This window comes from Nerophis lumbriciformis, linkage group LG13 (genome assembly GCF_033978685.3).
Source record: "Nerophis lumbriciformis linkage group LG13, RoL_Nlum_v2.1, whole genome shotgun sequence".
NCBI classification, from domain to species: Eukaryota; Metazoa; Chordata; class Actinopteri; order Syngnathiformes; family Syngnathidae; genus Nerophis; species Nerophis lumbriciformis.
In genome coordinates this window covers 29,148,459-29,171,920 of record NC_084560.2, presented here as the reverse complement: position 1 = coordinate 29,171,920, position 23,462 = coordinate 29,148,459, and the positions used below count along the sequence as shown (strand labels likewise).

Here is a 23,462-nt window from a genome sequence, read left to right as displayed (position 1 = left end):
TGACTATTATGATGTAGGTTTAAGGTTTTATTTGTAATCTGAATTTTGGCCTGGAACATCATGAATAGTGGCATGAACAAGAAGTGCAACTGCCTCTACAAAAATAATAATAATAAAAAATAAAAAATAAATCATGCACTCATGTCTAGCAATATGGCCAAAGATAAGCCGGAGCTTGACAATCCGCTTCCAATGTTAAAATCTCCTGTTTGGGAACACCTTCAATGTAAAATAAGTAAAAGGCAAAAGCATTGTTCAGTAGAGATGGGAAACGGAAATACAAGCTAGAGCTACTAATGCTCCACTTCAGGCAATTCAATATTTCAAGTGTAAAATATAATTAAAATAATTAATTACATTAATAAATACAATATTCAATCAATTAATAAAATATTTTATTAAATAATTATATATTATAAATTAATGAAATATGTTGTAAATTATTTGAATAATCTATCAAATATTTCATTATTTATTATTTTCTAATAACATCTATAATATATAACATCTAATTATTTAAACTGGTGCCATCACTATTATATATCATTTTAGAATAAGCTTCAAGCAGTTTGCAGTTTTTGTATTCATTTACAAAAAAACACTGAAGGTGTTTAAGCAGTTTTATTGTTTGCATTTTGTCCCCTTACTGTACTGTAAATGTACTTTTTTTTTTTTGTACTAAATGTACTAAAGCTTAACTTTAAAACCTACACTGTAAAAAAAAAAAAATCTGCACAATTTTCGGTAAAATACCAGAAACTATGCCAGAAATTCACTGTAAAAAATACAGTTACGATGTATAGGACATTCCGGTAGGTTGATGTTGAATCTGATAATTTTATGGTTGATATCAATTTTTGCTTACTTTGAATTACCATGAAAAAAACGGATATGTTGTTAACGTGTTTACAAAAAAACCTATAGAATTTACGGTAAAATACCGGCTGCTGTAGTTGCCAGGAATTCACTGTAAAACTAATTAGGGCCTACTTTAGTGCTGCCATTCAGCCTATCCCCAGGTGCATGTCTTTGCAAATGGGAGGAAGCCTGGGTACCTACTGTACTGTACTGTACTGTACTGTACTGTAGGAAACCCACGCAGTCAAGGGGAGAACATGCAAACTCCACACACAAAGACCACCAGCGCGGGAATCGAACTCAGGACCTTCTCATTGTGAGGCACCAACGCTAGCCACCGCGCCCACCTGTTACAGATACATCTATCTGCAAAATGCCTGTGTTTGAGAGACATGTGAGCGGTACATGAGCATTTTAACTTGAAAGTATTTGTATAAAACCTAAAAACCAGTGCAGTTGGCACGTTGTGTAAATCAAAAAAAAAAAAAAAACAGAATACAATGATTTGCAAATTCTTTTCAAGTTATATTCGATTGAATAGACTGCTCACCTGTGAGATGTTCCAAATAAGAATTTGATAAGCATTCCTCAACTTTCTCAGACTTTTTTGCCACTTGTGCCAGCTTTTTTTAAACATGTTGCAGGCATCAAATTCCAAATGAGCTAATATTTGCAAAAAATAACGTTTCTCAGTTCAAACGTTAAGTATCTTGTCTTTGCAGTCTATTCAATTGAATATAGGTTGAAAAGGATTTGCGAACCGTTGTATTCTGCTTTTGTTTACGATTTACACAACGCACCAACTTCACTGGTTTTGGGTTTTGTACAACCTTTCACTGGACAACTCACAACATGGCCTTCCGCAACATCAAGCGAACTATTAAAAATTAGCCTTAAAACACTCCGTGTCTGTTAAATAGCTGCTTGCAACCAGTTCTAACACACTTAAACACACAGCGTGGCTCATTTCGATGCAGTTTGCAATAAAGCACAATGACGTAACCCCTCAACATCTGAAACAACTTCCCACAAAAATACAAGAAAACATGTCGTTAGCCAAACGTTACCTAGGCTAATGCTTTAACAAAAAAACCTAAAATAATTCAAATATGCTGTAAATTGAAAAGTACAATCTGCAAAATCTTTATTTTAGACAGAATAATACTGTACATTTTGTATTTGCATGCTTGTGACATTACAGTATTTGCAAATGCGTTGTATAATTTTTTTACATTTTCACAGTAAAGTCATGTTTTCTACGTATCATAACCATAGTAATTTAGGTGATCTACGGTTTCTTGGTTTGCATGAATCCACTGCAATTACTACTGTGATAAAGTATTTTTGATTTTACGCTGTTTTACTGTTGCTATTTAACAACTGCTTACCATAGATTTTAACAGACATTTTTTATAGTGTAGGTAATTATCGTGATCATGACGTACCGTTACACCCCTATGAAATCGAGATACAATAGGTACAAAGACACCCTTCCATCGTTTCAGAAAGTCAGTGCTTATGCATCTCGTCGGTGAGGTCGCCTTTCTATGAAGAGATGCGATTCGTCATCCATCATTAATCAGTCACAAATGCAAATCCCCTTAATTACACTTTCAGCCCCTTCGAGCAGAGTACCTGCGAGGCATACCCGCGATGTTTATACATTTCCCTCTTATCTTAAAGCACACATGTTGCGCACGGAAAACATCCAGAAATATTCCCACATAATACTCTAGGGAGGGAGCAAGCCCAGGGCATTTCCTATCACATGGCTGCAGTAAGTAGAAACAAAGTCAAAGCGGCGACATAATGCACTCAAGTACGAATAACGAATACTTAAGGTGTGTGGATTTTTGAACACCTTGCTCTTGTTTTTGGTTGGACCGACAAATCATGAAGGAACACTCAATAAAGATCATGATGCGATAACTGTTCATTTGTCCAGTACTCGGGTATTTAGAGGCAAGCAGATAAAAGTATTGTTTGAAAAACAATTATGCATTGTAAAATATTATATTCAGGGAGACTTCTACATACACATCAGCTGATGGCGCCAATGGATTGCCACCCTCAAGCAACAACTAAATGTCAGAATATTATTATTATATATTTTTTCATTTACCGTATTTTTCGGACTATAAGTCGCAGTTTTTTTCATAGTTTTTTAGTCCAGTGTGACTTATATATGATTTTTTCCTTCTTTATAATGCATTTTCAGCAGGTGCGACTTATACTCCGGTGCGATTTATACTCCGAAAAATACGGTATTTATTTATTTATTTCAGGCAATGACATAAAAAAGTACAAAGTTGACAACACATAATAATATAAATTAGTATAGTGCAAAAGGTAATGTATAGTATGTAATGCATGATTGTCCAGTTTTGCCTGAAAGGGAGTGGGAAGAAGATAAGTTATTTAATCCCACCTCCAGTTCTCCATTCAGTGATTATTCATATGAGTTTCATTCTTACTTTGTTCAAGGATTATAATACAGATGTTGTATCATAGTGGCATTAACACAGGTAACAATAATTATTATACTGTAACAATAATTTGTATCAACAATGTAGGAATAATGAATATACCAACAATGGTAATAGACAACACAGCAATAATGGTAAGGAAACATTGAGCACATGTTAACACTTTGAGACAGAGTACAGCAGCAGGTCAAATTAACATTGCAATGTTCTCAAGTTTATTTCCGTGAAAATGACTGTAATATTATTACCTTATTGTCGCGTCATTGTTAGATTATTACAACTTTTTTTATGGTAATAGCTTAACGTCATTCTCCTAAAATGTTGATTTTCTGGTGATATTCACCTATTTATGACTTTATTTTTATAATTCAATGACCTTATTCTCTTCCATCCATCCATCTATCTATTCATTTACTACCGCTTGTCCAGTCCCATTTGGTCTCATCATATTGCTAACATCCAAGCACAACTTGCCTAAAATTAAAAGGGGCCCTTTTGCTGTATTTGGGATGCCAATAAGTCCTGAACTTTTGAAATCAAACCATGAAGGCATGTTGGAGACATTTATAAAACAATCTTGCTACAAACAAGCCGTTTGGAATTTGAGACTTCAGTGACGTACACTATATTGCCAAAAGTATTTGGCCACCCATCCAAATTATCAGAATTGGGTGTCCTAATCACTTGGCCTGGCCACATGGATGACAGAGTCTGATGTGGATGAACTTGACTGGCCTGCACAGAGTCCTGACCTAAACCCGATAGAACACCTTTGGGATGAATTAGAACGGAGACTGAGAGCCAGGCCTTCTCGACCAACATCAGTGTGTGACCTCACCAATGCGAAAATGTCCATAAACACACTCCGCAACCTTGTGGACAGCTTTGCCAGAAGAGTTGAAGCTGTAATAGCTGCAAAAGGTGGACCGACATCATATTGAACCCTATGGGTTAGGAATGGGATGGCACTTCAAGTTCATATGTGAGTCAAGGCAGGTGGCCAAATACTTTTGGCAATATAGTGTATTTTGCTTTAGTTACATTAGTGGATATCTCCATATAAGGTAAAACTTTAACCGAAGAGCATTGCACGAGTCTGCCATTGTAGTTTGATGTTTCTCTATCCTCTTGTTTTAGGGCAGACGGGCTCATACATGCAAATACATCCTCCGTTGTTTTCACTTCTAATACAAAGTAGTGTTTAGTCCTAACTTTAATCTGTCAGTAGACTCAATATGGAAGCGCTGAAAAACTTGGCTGAAGAAGTGGAGACGCAGTCAAAGAGGGCTTGGACTGAAAGAAGGATTTCTACACGTAAATAAGACTACCCATAAAATGGCGCATTCTGTAGAAGTGGTCAGAAAGCGGCTTGACGATGGTCTGTAAAACAAGAGGGTATTCAATATTTTTACCAAAGCACCACCATTACATATTATGCAGACCACAAGGAAGTGTTTGGAAATGTAGGAAAAATACTTATTCTTTTATTTGTATTATTTATACACATTTTGGGAGGAAATTTAGTTAAATTTGTAATGAAACATTTTTTTTCTTTTCGTGTGTTTACTAGCCCAGTTTATCCCTCATAATATTGTACCTTTATACTCAGTGTATTGACCCAAAAATAAGATGTCATTGTTTTCCCTAGAAAACTCCATGTACATACATATGTGTTTAAACATCATATATAGCTAATGACTATACCTATTTTAACTCTGGGTGAAAATTGTCATTTCTTTCGGTCTTTATGGGTTTTTACAACACTTATTCCACTCCATTTTGCAGCAGGAAGACATCATCACTTGTCATCAACGTTTTGATTGACTGTTATCTTGATTTTTTTCTTCTTTCTGGACTTCATTGAAAAGGAAAACAAAATAAGATGGTCTTACAGTTCAGATTTTCGCTATTTTCTTATGGACTGTCTGCTTTTAGTCTGACTGCTGCTTACACGGACCTTGAACAAACTCATTGGCAGCGAGGCAATAGAGATTAACCCAGTAACCTTGTGACAGATTGCGGTCACTTTTCTGATTAGCTAATGAGCCTCTTTGGCATCCTGCAGGTTTTCTAACTTATATAAACGAGTCATGTTCCGAGAGACGGTCCTTAAAATGCGCTGACAGCCTTCATCTCTTCAGGGGCTCTTTCCTGGAAGAAAGTGCATTTTCTCTGGCAAAAACAGTGAGCAGCGTAGATCAAGGGCAAATCCGATTAAGTGTCTGCCAGGGGAACATTCTCAAAGTCATCAATAGCCTTGATCAACAATGACAGACACACTGGAATAACCTTGTTCCCGAAATGAAATATTCCCAATGTGGCCAGGCCTCCTAGGACAAGAATGGTGATTTTATGATTATGGTGAGGACGTTAAGAATATAGCCAGAGTTCGCCCAATTCTCTCTCAGGGCAACACGGAGACGCTAATGCATGCTTTTATTACAAATCGTATAGATTATTGTAATGCCCTGCTTTCTGGTCTTCCTAAAAAAGTTATTGCACCTTTACAATTACTCCAAAATTCAGCGGCACGTGTCCTGACGAAGACCAGAAGGCGGGCTCACATTACACCAGTTTTAAAATCTCCGCATTGGCTCCCCGTGTGTTTCAGGATACATTTTAAGGTTCTTCTTTTGGTTTATAACTGTTTTTTATGGTATTGGGCCTTCTTATCTTTCAGATTTGCTTTTACCCTATGAACCTTCCCGAGCCCTGAGATCCTTCAGGACTCATCTCCTAATTCTTCCCAAAGTCAGGACACAAAGTCACGGGATGGCATCTTTCCACCATTATGGCCCCAGTCTATGGAACAGCTTGCCGGAGAACTTCAGGGCTGCAGAGAACGTTCATGTTTTTAAGAGCAGTCTTAAGACCCACCTTTTTGGTTTGACTTTTACCTGATATTTATTATTGTATTGAAGTCATTTGTATTTTACTTTGTATCCTATTAGTTATGCAAGATTTTATTTAGTTATATTTATGTATTATTTATTTACTGTATATCATTTTTTTTCTTCTATTAATCTTCATATGTCTTACTTGTACTTAATTTTTATCTCTTCACATGGTTCTTACTATTTTACAAGTTGTATCATTTTTACTTTCCAACGTTCCTCAGATGAGCCATCTGCCTTTAGGGGTTATCGGCCGTGCTTGTGGGGGCGCTTTTGTGTCAGTGTCCTGGTGGCCATGGTCTGATGACCTCCTGGTGCAGATGGCTCCTGTGATAGTGTTTACTCACATGTCTCCTCTGTACTCAGCCATGCATTCATTGGTCCATATAGTTGCATACGTGTGTATGTTGTGTGTGTGTGTTTGTGTTTGGTATCTGTATCCGTGCGTACCTATGTGATAATGGGGGATATGGGTATTGTTTTTAACTTTGTAAAGCACTTTGCGTTGCATTTCTTTTATGTATGAAAAGCGCTTTATAAATAAAGTTTGATTTGATTTGATTTGACCTGGCATCAGTACTCAAAAATGCATGGCAGGATAACAACAAAAACAAGAAAACAAAGCTACTGGAAACTAAAAGGTCCATCTGTTTGGAACGGTGGTTAATCGGTTATCACGTTTGATGAGTTAGACAATATATAAACAAAAAGGGTGCAAAATAAAAATAAAAACACATCCAAAACATATCCTTTTTAGGATTTTGTCAACAGCATGTTGTTATTGATAGTGTGCCAATAGCAAGCTATCTCCTGTTTACACAGTAATCATCCATTATTTGGAACAATGACAGTGTCAAATGTTACACTGTACACAAAACAGCAATCACAAGACTCACCTTCTTTATCGTCATGGCGAACGATGGCGTCCTGTAAGTTGTCGGCCAAACCGAAGCGGACTTGTTGTTTTTCACGGTGGCCGGATGGAACTCTTCTGACTTTGACGCCGCCCTGCTGACGTTGCTGGGGGCCCTTTTCCCTCTCGTAATACGCCCGTATTTGGTCACAGCGCATCCTCCTGACCACCCGCTGGCGCTGTCCGATGGGCAGAGACTCCAGCAGACACTGGTCTATCTCCATGTTGTGACGAAAGGCGTTACATAGCTGGAAACAGCCTGGTGTTGACAAGAGACAAAGACAAGATTGGTCATCTTATGGCTGGGTATATCAGTATAAAGCACTTGACTGTAGGGTTTACTTTAGTAGACTTTGATAGATTCTGAGCTAATAACGTAAAACACACGGTTGCTTTTGTTTAGCCCTCTGGCGCCTTGAGTAGCAGTGCCGAGCGTGTCGTCTCTCTTATCCCAACACAGAGCAGGGATTCTCTTGTTAAGCCAGTCAGCCACTCTGTAGACTTCAGACAAATAGCCTAGCATCAGGCAGTATTTACAGGTGGCAACTGTAGCAGACAAATTCCCAGAAAATCAATTGGGAATTGCAACAGGCAAAGACAAAAACATGTGATTTCTGACTCCAGAAAACTGGGAGTGCATTAGATGTGGACGAACACCATGAATCGTACAAAACATTAGGATTTTTTTCATGCAATCAATTACAAAAGTGACAGGAAACTCAATAAAATGTAGCTGTTTATCTCGTGGGAAAAGTTTGGTTTTGTCAACCCTTCAAATGCCTTAAGTTTGTCAAAACTCAAGAAAGAGAAACCTTGATTGGTATTAGGTACATTAGTTCACGGTTCGGTAACTACCTCAGATTGAAAGGGGTCATTTGATTTTTTTCTACATTTAAAAAACTTCCTTGTGGTCTACATAACATGTACTGGTGCTTCTTTGGGCAAAATCTTGTATAGATTAGGTTTTACAGATCGTTTTGAAGCCGCTTTCTGACTGTCTTTTCAGAATGCGCCGTTTTGTGGGCGGTCTTATTTACATGATTCTTCGACTGTGACATGTCATAGTTTTTAGCACTTCCATAGCGAGTCCACTGACAGATCTAAGTTTGAACTATACACTACTTTGTATTAGAAATCACAACAGCGGAGGATGCATGTCCTTGCATTTGCCCCAAAACAAGAGGATAGCAAAAAAGAAGGAGCTTATTGACTATGGCACAGACCCTGATGGCGGACGCGCGCAAGGCACTCTGGGTACATTTCTACCATACATAGATCACGTTTTTCCCAATCGGTAATGTCACAGGCTCCAAACGGCTTGTTTGGCGGAAGTATGAAGGAAGGCAAGATTATTTTTTAAATGCCTCCACGGTTTGATTTCAAATTTTTTGAATTTTCGCAAATCCCAAATACACAACAGATATGCAAAATCAATAAAGTTGGTTTTGCATAACAGGGTCCTTTTGAAGCCAGTTAAATTTTCTGTACATAAGGGGAAAACAATACTTTTGTGCAAAGAGTAGAGATGTAATATGAGAAGCCACTTGATGAACCGTCACCCATAAAATATCCTTGATGTGAAACCAAAAAGCCATCAATGTGTGAGGTATTTACATTATTCAAAGTTAAATTATCAGCTCTTTTCCAAACTAATACAAATATGTCGACCGATTTCCGGAGGGGATGATGCTTCTCAGGAAGTTAAAGGTTGAAAGACACTAAAGTGAACATAATTTGTTTCCACTTGGTAAACTGGAAGCTTACATTGTCACTTTAAAGACACTCACAAAACACTATTCTTTGCACTTGAAAATATTAATAATGTAGTAATAAATATGAACATTTGAGCATTATGTGTGTAATCAATTACAGTAAGTGTGTTTATCTTTAACATTCCTGCCACTTCATTTTACTCACTATGGCTTGTTTTTACCTAACCTTTATTTTTTTGACAACTCCACAATAATATCATACCATGGCCCTAATACCATGACAATATCGTATTGTGAGATGTTGATATCGGTACATCCCCATTAAAGAGCTTTATTTATTTGTCAAAATAAACACACAACGTCTGTGATGAGGGTGTACTCCGCCTTCCGCCCGATTGTAGCGGAGATAGGCTCCAGCGCCCCCGCGACCCCAAAGGGAATACGCGGTAGAAAATGGATGGATGGATGGAACACACAACTTACTAGCACACTACTTTTGAAGCATTTCTATGTTGCCACATTGCTTTGGTGTAATTTGTTTGTCTTTGTCTGTTTACGTATGCCCCCTACAAGGCAAAGTGTTTCCGAAACAGGGGGCTTTAATGACGGAAGTGGGTTCTCAAGGTCTGGATATTCTCCTAGGCACTATTAGTAACCATGACTCCCAAAGCAAAACATCTGACTACTGTTACCTTTAGTATTGACCATCTCAAGCTGTCTTTTACAGGCTATAGTATCAGTTGCAAGTAGGCATTAACGATATGAAAATTTCATGTCACGGCTATCGTGACCAAATTTATCACGGTTATTATTATTATTGAATATACACAAAAAGTACTTATACACACACTGACATTTTTTTGACCAAATTTTTTTTATTTTTTTAATAACTAAAAGAGGGCGTCACGGTGGCAGAGGGGTTAGTACATCTGCCTCACAATACGAAGGTCCTGAGTAGTCTTGGGTTCAATCCCGGGTTCGGGATCTTTCTGTGTGGAGTTTGCATGTTCTCCCCGTGACTGCGTGGGTTCCCTCCGGGTACTCCGGCTTCCTCCCACCTCCAAAGACATGCACCTGGGGATAGGTTGATTGGCAACACTAAATTGGCCCTAGTGTGTGAATGTGAGTGTGAATGTTGTCTGTCTATCTGTGTTGGTCCTGCGATGAGGTGGCGACTTGTCCAGGGTGTACCCCGCCTTCCGCCCGATTGTAGCTGAGATAGGCTCCAGCGCCCCCCGCGACCCCAAAAGGGAATAAGCGGTAGAAAATGGATGGATGGATAATAACTAAAAGAAAGACAACCACTATTTTGCATGTTTTGTGTTTCTTATGCCTTACTGAAAGTGATTTAGTGTCAGTATTATTTCTGTTTTATTGTTCTAAATATTGGTTTGTACAGCAGTATTTTATGATTTTTTTTTAAAGAAATGTGCATCCCAAATAATCTATTATAAACAAAAATACTATTCATTATTTTTGGGTTGCTTAGTGGCCTCCTACTCTGTTCAGCGGTCCTTAAATGCACCGTAAAAACACGTCTCTCTCGTATACATTGAACCTACAGTTTGTAGGTTCAATGTGCACAATTGGATATCTTAGTTTCTCAGACAGCAATGTGTTTATATAAGTTTAGATTGGGGTTTGTTGTTTCTTAATGAGGAAAGATGTTAAGATTTTATTTATTTTATAATTTGTTTCATGTTAGCATTTTAAGCTAAAGAGCTGGCACTGGTCTGTGAGTTTGTCAAAGTGCAGTTATCCATCAAGTTTTTTTCAATAATCGGTAATACGAATCGTCGGGAGTTTTACAGCGGTTATAATTAATACCGTTTATCGTTACATCCCTAATTGCAACATTATTCTAAATGTTCTAACTGATAACATACTTTTCCTAAGCCAATAACAGTTGTCAAATCAAATACCATGTTTACTTATTTTATAATGCATATTGAAGAATGGGATGATTTTGGAGGTGTTTAGGCACATTTGTGTAGTATTGCCAAGCATTACTGCAATATGGGGCATCACTTCTTGACATTCAAAGAACAAATTATGAAAGTTTCACGAAGATAGGATGACTTGTGACATGCAGAAAGTTAAATTAATAATACAGAATAGGGAACATCTAGACTCTGACCTCTTTAACATACCTTAGCCATCTTACTTCTAATATATTTGGAAGTTAAGCATAGCATTTTTTTCTAAGAAATCTGCATGGAAAGTTTGAAGAAAACCAACTAAGGCATATTTTGAGGAACTTTGCTGTGCTTGGATTGTGGAACTTTCTGTCTAAAGTCCTATATTGATCATTAATCCAACCCTAAAAGAGTCATCAGAAGACATTTAGTCTGCAGTCCTAAACAAAACCGATTGGACGACGACTCCCTCCGCCATATTACTCCCGTCACATTGTCGTTCGAGTTGTGCTACGAGAGGACTCCGTCAGAAGAAAGTGGAAACTTGGGTCCTAAACAAAACAGTTTTATGACAAAATATCCGCAGACTGTTACTGCGTTTCTGGATTGCTTACCAAAAACGGACGCAAGATCAACTGAGGGGGATTAGGAATTATGAATGAAGTGAAGTGAAGTGAAGTGAATTATATTTATATAGCGCTTTTCTCTAGTGACTCAAAGCGCTTTTACATAGTGAAACCCAATACCTAAGTTACATTTAAACCAGTGTGGGTGGCACTGGGAGCAGGTGGGTAAAGTGTCTTGCCCAAGGACACAACGGCAGTGACTCAGATGGCGGAAGCGGGGATCGAACCTGGAACCCTCCAGTTGCTGACACGGCCACTCTACCAACCGAGCTATACCGCCCCAATACCACCCTTAATCACAAATTAATGATTAAGGTCAAAATTAAATTACGAGCTTTTGGGTCATAGATAGTTCAAAGGCCAGTGAGACATCCCAGACTCTCTTTATTAGCTCTATGTTGGCTCTGTACTCATTTATCTGATCCCACTGCTGCTCTTGTCTTAATTCACCACACCTGCAGGACATCGGTCTTCTGTTTAGAAGTGTCTTGGTTTGAAAATCTGGTTTCTCTCTGTTCAATGACCCTCATCTGTCTACTTGTCAGGTGGAAAGATTGTTGTTAGGAGACCTGTGAAGTATTAAACATGGCCCCATGTTTACATCTCATCCATATTAGTCTATGCATCTTCTTTGCTGTTAGTCATCACAGTTTGTGTGTTTGGAATAGATTTGTATCAGACTTGCATATGTCCATCCAGACAGGCAAATAACTTTTCTTCTACTGATCCCTGCACATGTATTGTAACCACAAACAAATGCACACACAATACATCAGTACCATCTGCTTGGTTTACATAAAAACAGTCTTTTGTGTTCACATCTCAAACAATGAAGCACTCATTTGACTACTGATCATGCCAGGTGTTTTCTGCCTCATGCTCTTTGAAAACTTCAACAGAAACAAACCAAGAAACACAATCACCCAACAGCCTTTTCACTGTGCCGTCCTGAATAAAATATGACTAAAAAAGCGCAAAAACATAGCATCCTTTTCTGACCTATAATACTGCATGTGCGTTTTAACATTTAATGTTGGTTCGGTTATGTCCTGATACCAATATTTTGGTACTGATAACAAAATGTATTTCAATACTTTGATACTTTTCAAAATAAAGGTGACCACAAAAAAATTCCATTATTGGCTTTATTTTAACAGAAAATGTTTTAATACATTAAACATACGTTTCCTATTGCAATCAAACAACAATTTTGTCATTAAATAAGATAGTGATCATACGAGACAACTTCTCTTTTTGTAGTAAGTAAACAAATAAAGGCTCCCAATTTAGTCTGCTGACGTATGCAGTAACATATTGTGTCATTTATCATTCTATTATTTTGTCAACATTATGAGGCACAAGTGGTAGAAAATTGATTATTAATCTACTTATTAATATCTGCTTACTTTCTATTTTAATATGTTTTATCTACACTTCTGTTAAAATCTAATAAGCACTTATTCTTCTCTTGTTTGGATACTTAACATACGTTTTGGGTGATACAACAAATGTTGGTATCAAAGCTAAACCAAGTAGTTACAGGGTCATACAATGGTCATACTTAGTTATTTTGTGTCCTGGGTTTATAAACAATAAAAATGACAAACGATGTGATAAAAAAATATCGATGTAATCACTATATACGGCTCTTGTACTTGGTATTGTTACAGTCGATGTCTGTGTATATCCACCCATGCCATTTGTTTACATTCAGGAGCGCTACCTTGTTTTTAGTTGTTAACTATTATATCCTCCTACGGCGTGTAGTGAAACATGTTTAGCTATTCCTCGTCTTGCAGGGATGATACTTGTAGGAAATGTAGTTTGTCGCCATTGAGGCGAGGATTAGTGATTCAGAAGTAGGTAAAACGGAGTTTGCATGTTCTTCCCGTGACTGCGTGGGTTCCCTACGGGTACTTCCTCCCACTTCCAAAGACATGCACCTGGGGATAGGTTGATTGGCAACACTAAATTGGCCCTAGTGTGTGAACGTGAGTGTGCATGTTGTCTGTCTATCTGTGTTGGCCCTGCGATGAGGTGGCGACTTGTCCAGGGTGTACCCCGCCTTCTGCCCGGATGCAGCTGAGATAGGCTCCAGCACCCCCCGCGACCCCGAAAGGGACAAGCGGTAGAAAATGGAGGGATGGATGGCAGTAGGTAAAACACTGCTGACTGCGGATGGAAGTTAGCCACTCGCTAGCTATGTTTCAAAGCACCGCTCCACGCTGTTATGCTTGTAAGTACTCCATGCGTGTGCGTGTGCCTCTTGCTCGTTTTGCACCATAGTCCTATGGTGCATTTCACCTGTTAATACGATTTGTTTGCTTTCAGTGTAAACGCAGTCTTTTTCTGAGCAGACTCAGCAGGGTTAAATGTTCAGACTATGGGTGAGTTAGAATAGTCGACTAATTGGCGATTCAATTTGGAGAACTGTGATTTGAATATCAAAATCCCCCTCCTTACTTTATGTTCATTACCTGAGGCCCCCTATGTACAGCAGAAGTGTTAGGAGGCTGTTCAGAGATTGGGGGCCGGTGGGCCGGTTGTAATGCGCCACAAGGACACGTTGCCTTTGGCCATCGGACACAGAGCCCGGGCAGGAGGCCTCCCTCACTGCTCCCCTCAAATAACATTATTTAGCCTTCCACAGGTTCACTTACAGATATCTCGTTAAAAATTGTACTTCTTCTCGATAGTCAAGTGTGATCATCGTTTTCTCGGCGGTCCGCCAGAGCCGATACCGACTCCGGCTAGGCCGATTCATGGACCTTACTAAGCCATTCAATCTCTACCAGGTTTTTAAAAAGTCGCAAATGAGATCACTGGACTATGGGAATCATTTAATCAGATTTGACTTCGTAAATCCTCAGTCGAAGACAGCCCTAGTTCAGACATTTGAACGTTATTAGAGTGGCTGTACTGGCACTAACTATAGTATTACTGGAGATTGTCAGAAGAGGAACACATTCTGAAAAAGCGATAAATGCACCAAATTCTAGTTTAAGAGTCTTCTTCACATTGTAAGTATGCTCAATAGCCTATTGTTTATGAACCATGGTGTTATTACCTTGTTTTGTATTATCTTTATTGCACATTAGGTCTCTGTGCGCTCTGTGCCGTCAAACCAAGCAAAACTGATTGTTATGGTTGCACAAGCGTAATCCTGCCAATAAACAGATTTTTTTTTTTTTAAATATCAGCAATCATTTACAAAATAACACAATGCTGAATACTTTCAGTACTGTAAGGATTCTGCAAGTTCTTTTGGCACATTTTAAAAGTATTATTTCAATCACAGAGTTATGGATGTTCATTGGCAATTGGATCGCAGTCTAATTGTAACGTGGCATGAGATGTTTGCCCCTTATATAAATGATTTATTTTTGTATTAAATCCTGCTATCGAAAAACTGACTATGCAAATATAAACAGAATTACACTATATACGAAGACAAAACTGTGTAGATGTTTGAAATCGGTTCTCCGGGTTGTTCGATAAGAAACGAACCGATTCCATGGACTCGAATCCCTTTTTGAGAACCGGTTCCCGTTATCGAGGCCACTATAGTAAAGAAAAAGAGTTGGTTCTTTATTTGAATCCCTGGGAACGAATCCCTTCCCACGTACAGGAAATGCCCTGTGGAACCTGCAATGTTATGCCCATTTGATTGTAGACTCTTACTGACACCTTGTGGCGATATGAAAATACTACGCGTCATTAGTTTGGGCACTTCCGGGTTGAGACAATTGAGAAGTAGACAAGTTGTGTTAGCTCTTACAAGCTTTTTTTTCCACCTAAAAAAAAAACTTGTTTATGTAACTCTTTTTAGGTGGAAAGTGGTTAAGATTGATACTAAGAAGTTTATTGAAAAACTATTTTTGTGTACTGTTTTAATGGATGTTTTGAGGACTTAAAATGGCTACCAGTTGTATATTTCCACCATCGAAATAGTTTCAACACTTAGAAGTATTTGTTTGATGATAGTACAGTATATTTGTGTGAAGCTAATATTTACATATTGTGTATTCCATTTCAGTATGTTAATTGAATCACATAGCTTATATATTTGTCATTGTGTGGTTTTTAGTTTAAAAAAACAAAAAACAGTCCAGTGCAAGACAAAAGTAAAGATAGGAAAAGACAAAGCAAGATCAACAACAATAAAGAGCCAACATGGATTAATCTGCTTTGGATTGTTTGTTAGCTGTCTGCCAAGCTGTATAACCTCAACACGTATAGTGAGGGCAGAACAGGCAATATGCAATTATTGCCAGGCTTCGCTCTCATGTAAGGGGGGAAGAATTGTTGATTGATGACTGTGGTGTTCTTAGTGTCATAGTGTATGTAGTTAGTATGTTCCAATAGCAGCAGAAGTGCACTTTTTGGAGAGCTGCATTATTTTCAGTTTTGTGCCCAAGGGACTGATTTTATTTAACGCTATATTATTATTCATACACCTATAGTGATCACAGAGACAGGTTGTTTTTGTGTTACTGTATATATTTGTTTTTCTGAAAAATCCCACTTAATATACTTTGGGTAACAGTCAATATTTTATTTTTATTTTTTTTAGGGGGGTAACCGTCAATATTTATTTATTTATTTATTTATTTATTTTTTCTTATAAAATAAAAGTGAGCTTTTGTTAAACCAAATATTGTGTTTTTTTCCATGTACAACAACCTATCTGGATTCGATAAGAGAATCGATAAGGAATCGGTTCGATAAGAGGATTCGATAATGGGCTCGAACTCGATAATTTCTTATCAAACATCATCCCTAAAACTGTGTCAACTAAAAACAGAAAGTACCAACAAAGAAAATACGCCGATGGTGGCTCAGAGAATAAAGGACAAAGATTGCCTGTCAGAGGTATCACTGTTTCTTCAAAATGCGGTGCAAACATGAAAGCATGCCTTGTATGAACAATTCATGATGCTCTAACATCCAGTATAAGACAACCATAGCTTCAATGTTGATGTGGTCCACCACTTCAGCACAACAGCCACTCAAAGCAACACTACACATTTAGAATGTGATAAAAAGGGAAAGTCAGCAAACTGTGTGCAATATTGAGTCAGGAACATCGCAGTTAAGTGTATCCAAGTACTGTATGTAGCATCAGTACTGGTGTATGGGTATATGTGTCACATACTGCACAGTACATGCGTGCCTGGCCCTCAGTTGACTTTCCTTGGCCAGGACTCAATCCAATCATCATAAGTGCACAGATCATTAGCTTACGATCCATTCATGTCACATACATCATGCCACAAACGAAAACACAACCATAGGAACCAAGTACAATGAATAAAAGGACAAGCCATCTAATCAACCGTAAGTGCTGCAATAATAAAAGATTGTATTTCCCCCCCAGACAACAGTCTGAAAAAAGATAGATCGTCTTAAATTCAGGGTCGAGAGCAGGGGTGCCCGCACTTTTTCAGCAGGCCAGGTCGAAGTGATCTACCTCATCTTCATATGTATATATACACAGTCGCGATCAAAAGTTTACAAACACTTGTAAAGAACATAATGTCATTGCTGTCTTGAGTTTCCAATACTTTCTACAACTCTTATTTTTTTGTGATAGAGTGATTGGAGCACATACTTGTTGGTCACAAAAACCTTCATACAGTTTGGTTCTTTTCATGAATTTATTATGGGTCTACTGAAAATGTGACCATGGAGCAGCACTTTTATTGTGAAGACAGGAACAGTGCGGTCAGTCTTTAGGCTTTTGACGGCATGTACAGCATGAGAGTCTGTTGAAATAAAAAGTGTTTCTCGCCTTCCTGTCAGTCGTTTTTTCTTAATACTGGGCTTGCAGGACCCAGAGTCATCTTACAAGATCCTCGTGCCGCAAATGTCAATCAAGTGACGTCATAGTGAAGATAGATGATCGCTAATTTTTAGGACAATTTTTTTTTAATGCCTGGCTGGCGATTGACTGACACACCCTGCGCAATCGACCGGTAGCTCGCGATCGACCTTATGGGCACCCGTGGTCTAGAGATTTAAACATGCAAACCCAATTCTCCCCAATTGAGTCAGAGCATTTCTGCCTGTCACTCACACCCAAAGTTGACCTGGAGGAATGCAGCCAAGACACAGAGCACTTAAGTTCTGTTGTTCTGACATCTCACAAGTTAAGTTGCAGTTGTCACGGTTTGTCACTGACAATGAAGAAATAGACATCCATCCATTTCCTACCGCATGTCCCGTTCGGGGTCGCGGGGGTTGCTGGAGCCTATCTTAGCTGCATTCGGGCAGTAGGCTGGGTACACCCCTGGAACAATTTCCCTTGTGGATCATTAAAGTTTGTCTAAGTCTAAGACAAGTCGCCACCTCATCACAGGGCCAACACAGATAGACAACATTCACACTCACATTCACACACTAGGGCCAATTTAGTGTTGCCAATCAACCTATCCCCAGGTGCATGTCTTTGGAGGTGGGAGGAAGCCGGAGTACCCGGAGGGAACCCACGCAGTCACGGGGAGAACATGCAAACCCCACACTGAAAGATCCCGAGCCCAGGATCGAACCCAGGACCTTCATATTGTGAGGCACATGCACTAACCCCTGTATTTCACCATGCTGCCCCATAAATAGTGATTTTGTCCTAAAAAAAACTGAGGGACTATCTCACATCTAGCATCGCCTCATGTTCGCTTTATGTTTATGTCTAATCTGATTTTAAGATGCATTTTCACCTAAGGAGCTAAGAAACGTCACTTTATGCTTTACTGTCAAAAGAACTAGGGTAATAATTTAATTCCAGGGTAACACAGAGCTGCAATGTGATTGACTACTTGTTGCAGATTTACTTTACCCACCAGGTGTAGAAAGTCAGACATCCTGAATATCTTGAATCTCGAAAACCCTCGAGAGAATTGTTGCACAGCAGCTAAATGAACATTTAGTGTCTAACAATCTCTGTGAACCCTTTCAGTCCGGTTTCAGGGCAAATCACTCTCGCAAAAATGACTAATGATCTATTGCTAACTACGGATGCTGATGCGTCATCCATGTTGCTGCTTCTTGATCTTAGCACTGCTTTCGATCATAACATTTTATAAGAATGTATCAAAACACGATTGGTATGTCAGACTTAGCCTTTTCTTGGTTTACCTCCTATCTTACTGACAGGATGCAGTGCGTTTCCCATTACAATGTGACCTCGAAGTATGTTAAGGTAACGTGCTGAGTTCCACAGGGTTCAGTTCTTGGCCCTGCACTCTTCAGCATCTACATGCTGCAGTTAAGTGACATCATATGCAAATACGGTGTTAGCTTTCACTCTGCATATCCCTAAAGCTGACCAACACGCCACTTTGCAGTCAACTAGAGGCGTGTCTAAATGAAATTAAACAATGGATGTCCGCTAACTTTTTGCAACTCAAGAAAACGGAAATGCTGATTATCAGTTCTGCTAGACACTGGCACCTAATTAATAAAACCCCCTTAACATTTGACAACCAAACAATTATACAAAGCGACTTCGTAAAGAATCTCAGTATCACCGCCTGATTGTAGCTGAGATAGGCTACAGCGACCCCCGCGACCCCAAAGGGAATAAGCGGTAGAAATGGATGGATGGATTTTCGACCCAAATCTGTCATTTGAGTCACACATTAAGAGTGTTACTAAAACAGCCTTCTTTCATTTCCGTAATATCGCTAAAATGTTTTCCAACTTATCCACTATCATTATTCATGCGTTCGCTACGTCTCGTCTTGATTACTGTAACTTATTATTTTCGGGCCTCCCTATGTCTAGCATTAAAAGATTACAGTTCGTACACAATGCAGATGCTCGACTTTTCACAAGAACAAGAACGTTTGATCATATTACGCCTATACTGGCTTACCTGCACTGGCTTCCTGTGCACTTAAGATGTGACTTTAAGGTTTTACTACTTGCGTATAAAATACTAAACGGTCTAGCTCCATCCTATCTTGCTGATTGTATTGTACCATATGTCCCGGACAGAAATCTGCGTTCTAAGAACTCCGGCTTATTAGTGGTTCCCAGAGCACAAAAAAAGTCTGCGGGCTATAGAGCGTTTTGTATTCGGGCTCCAGTACTCTGGAATGCCCTCCCGGTAACAGTTAGAGATGTTACCTCAGTAGAAGCATTTAAGTTCCATCTTAAAACTTATTTGTATACTCTAGCCTTTAAATAGACCCTTTTTTAGACCAGTTGATCTGCCGTCTCTTTTCTTTTCTGCTCTGCCCCCCTCTCCTGCGTGGAGAGGTTATTAGGTGACCACAGATGAGGCGCAAGCTGTTCAAAGTCAGGACCCGGGGTGGACCACTCATCTGTGCATCAGTTGGGGACGTCTCTGCACTGCTGACTTGTCTCCATTCAAGATGATCCCCGGCTGGCCCCACTATGGACTGGACTCTCACATTATTAACTAGAGCCACTCGACATCCATTGCATCTGCGGCCCCCTCCAAGGTTTCTCATTGTGCCCATTCGGTTGAGTTTTTTCTTGCCCTAATGTGGGATCTGAGCAGAAGATGTTGTGGCTTGTGCAGTCCTTTGAGACACTTGTGATTAAGGGCTATATAACTTTGATTGATTGATTGATTGATTAATCACACTTTTGAAGAGTGGAGTCTCTTAAGAATGCTTAAGACAAATGGACTAACAGTGCTGAGGACAACTTGAGAAGTGCTTCAAAAGACGACTTTTTGAAATATCAGAAAACTAAGTGGATAGGCTTTAAATAAATCATGCTACAAAACAAGTCTGGAAAAGCTTAAGAATGGCGGAACCTTGAACTACGAACAAGTATGTTCAGTAACCTTTAGACATCTTGAGTAGTGTAAGCCATGTAACAGATGCAAAAAAACTACCTAAACGTCTTTCACGCCGCCTTGACTCTGACATTCATTTCTTTGGCTTGGCCCACTTACTGCACGTCCTTCACATTGTCACCCTGCACTCAAGGCTACAGTCAGCATCGCAGTCATAAAGTGGTAGGCGCATGACAACCGTCACAGTGAATGCCGTATTTATGCGGACATGACTCACCCTGGAGATGGCAGCATATGTGTGGGAGTTAAAAAGATATACATCAAGAAGCTCCCTTGAGGTTGGCTTGAATACATTGTTGGTGAGTAAATCAAGTCATACGAATGCCTTTGTTAATGAGGCGTGCGTAATGAAAGATAAAAAAAAAGTGCTTACTGTTAATTGATAAGCCATTCTTGACTTTTATGGAACAGAACTGCCTGGAGCTCTGAACCTAAGGCTGATATTTTGAGATAGGGCAGTCCTAATATTAAATATTGATTTGAATCTCCAATCAATAGCCTCTTTCACACAGAGATAGGGTAAAATTGGCACATCAGAGCCTTCGGCATTTATTCGACGGTGCCTTAAACACAGAGGCCGGATTTTGCCAGACCTATGTGCATTTTCACGCAGCGACCTCATGGCACCCCACCATCAGTTAACTAGATGCCTAATGAAGTATAACATTGTCATCCTACAGAAACAATTGCTTTCAACACAACAGAGCAGAATAAGTTGCCAGATCATTGACCCTCCCATTCAGTGTTGATGTTTGTACAAAACAGAACAATACACGCCATTTTTCCGGAAAATGAACAATTGCTTTCAACATGATGGGAGAAGTGACGCTGCAATGTTAAGTTTCACTCTCCTTACACATTTCGGTACAGTAGTTTTAAACACAGTTGGTGCCACCACTGTGCCTCTAAAACTACCTCCGAAGTTGGAAAATTCGGGGGGATTTTTAGAAAACATGCTATCTTGTGTAGAGATGGGAATTGATAGGATTTGTCCGGTTCTGATTCCACTTTCAATTCTGCTTAATGATTCGGTTCTTTGTCAGTTCTGTAATCGATTCTAAGAATTTCTTTGTAAGAAAAAAAGAGAACAAACAGGTGGATTATAATCAACTTTGTTTAGTTAAGAGGTAACATGACCTTACAAAGCCAACAGTGAGTTCTTAAGAGGCACACACCACAGAAAAAACATTTTTGTGAAAAAATTAACTATAATAAAATATTTTTTTTGTGGAATTCAACAAAATAAAATATATGCGGAAATTCGGCAAGAGTGTAACATTGGTGAAACTCATTAAATTAGAATATCGTGCAGAGGTTTGTTTGCTCCAGCAATTGGATTTAAAAGGTGAAACTAACATATGACTTATAGGCTCAATACATGCAACTCAAGAGATTTCAAATATTTTGATATAATATTGATGATTACAACTTATGAAAACCTTGAATTGAAAACCTCAGAAAATGTGGGGTTTACAAAAACTGTAAGCCATGATCATTGAAATTATAACAAAGGCTTGACATAACTAACTTTGCATGTAATCAATTTATATTTTATATATTAGTTGCACATTTGAAGTTGATTTGCTGACATGAATAGACTTTTGCACAATATAAAAATGTGTTTGCGTTTCACCTGTATAATAGGTAAGTGAAGTGAATTATATTCATATGGCACTTTTTCTATAGAGACTCAACACACTTTACATTGCGAAACCCTTTATCAACATTTTTAAGCTATCTTTAAACCAGTGTGGGTGACACTTTAAGCAAGTGGGTAAAGTGTCTTGCTCAAGGACACAACATCAGTGACTAGGATGGCGGAAGTTGCAATCAAAATTGCAACCGTCCCAATATAATGACTAAGTAAAAATCTGGTTGGAAGAATACATGCAATGTTTCTCTGACTACAGGCATTCACCTACCGAAAATCAGGAGCATCTACTGTGGCAAATTGTTGCAAGCCCTTGACCACAAACTTAGTCTACTCTTTGCTGCCGCTATGAGGTAGACAAGGTAGAACTGAAGTGAAGATACTACCGTATTTTTCGGACTATAAGTCGCAGTTTTTTTCATAGTTTGGCCGGGATCCAGTGCGACTTATATATGTTTTTTCCTTTTTTATTATGCATTTTTGGCAGGTGCGACTTATACTACGGTGCGACTTATACTCCGAAAAATACGGTAGTACGGCCAGCCTCGGAGACAGCCAGAATTATTCTCTGGTCATGCTCATGTATAATAGTAGGTAATAACAGGTAATAGTAGCTTTGACAATTATAGGTGGTGTTAGTTAGTACCTGTTGTATTTATGGGCCTGGCAGATGGCGTGCTAGCGTTACTGCAGCTGAGTTGAGATCGGCGCAGTTCAATAACGCGACATTAATTTATAGGTATTGCATGCTTTGTGTCCAAATGTTTGAGCATATTTGCTTGTATGTGCTACTTTTGATGAAATCGCAACCTTACAATTATTGCAAGGAGCGCTGTTGCAATTTTTTTTGGTAAAATGTATCCAAACTCTGAAGCTTTTCTGCTGCCTGGGCGCCATGTTTCCGCCCACAGGAATCGTTCAGGGAATAGTCAAGAGATTCCAAGGAATTGATACACTGGGAGCCGGTTCTGAGCAACAATCAGTTTTCAATTCCCATCCCTACAATTTTTGTGACATGCAAGTTGAACAGAACAGTAATTGAAATACTTGAATAATGTAAAATTATAGCTGAATAATAAATTCAACAATGGGAAATTATATCCACAAAGACAATTTTAGCCAATAAGTAATTTATCAATTAATGTCACTAATCAGTTCAAACACACTTTATAGCCTCGAATATACTCGATATATCGCAGGTTTGTCTCTGTGCGGTGTGGAAAATGACTATATCGTGAGTATTCGAGTATACGTTCTAACGCAGTTGCTTTTAGCTGCGGGCATTACACTACAGGCTCTTTCTCTTTCTTGTCTCTCCTTCTCATAGAGAGATAAAACAAGCGCACCTTCTTACATACGTCACATACTGTCGCGCGTGGAAAGTCATACGCCCTCGCCGAGCAGAGAGGTAGCGGCATGGTAACGTTAGCAGTGGCAGGTGGTGCGAGCAGAGCGATGCGAGTGGTAATACGAGAGAGAGAAGGTGCGAATCTGGTAACAAATGGAGGAAGAAGAATTAATTCTCAAGAAAAAACAGCACGGGGTCCATCTACTGGCGGTGGTTTGGCTTCAAGCGGGA

At 38.9% G+C, this 23,462-nt stretch overlaps 1 protein-coding gene across 6 annotated transcripts in view; it reads right to left on the bottom strand.

Moving 5' to 3' along the window:
• Positions 1-23,462, bottom strand: part of myo16 (myosin XVI) — a 257,282-nt gene that overhangs the window by 184,172 nt on the left and 49,648 nt on the right. For all 6 annotated transcript variants that reach the window (XM_061971132.1, XM_061971135.1, XM_061971134.1 and 3 more), the window contains one exon: positions 7,135-7,410. In XM_061971132.1, coding sequence (XP_061827116.1) covers positions 7,135-7,410 — 276 coding nt within the window. The remainder of the gene's footprint in view (positions 1-7,134; positions 7,411-23,462) is intronic.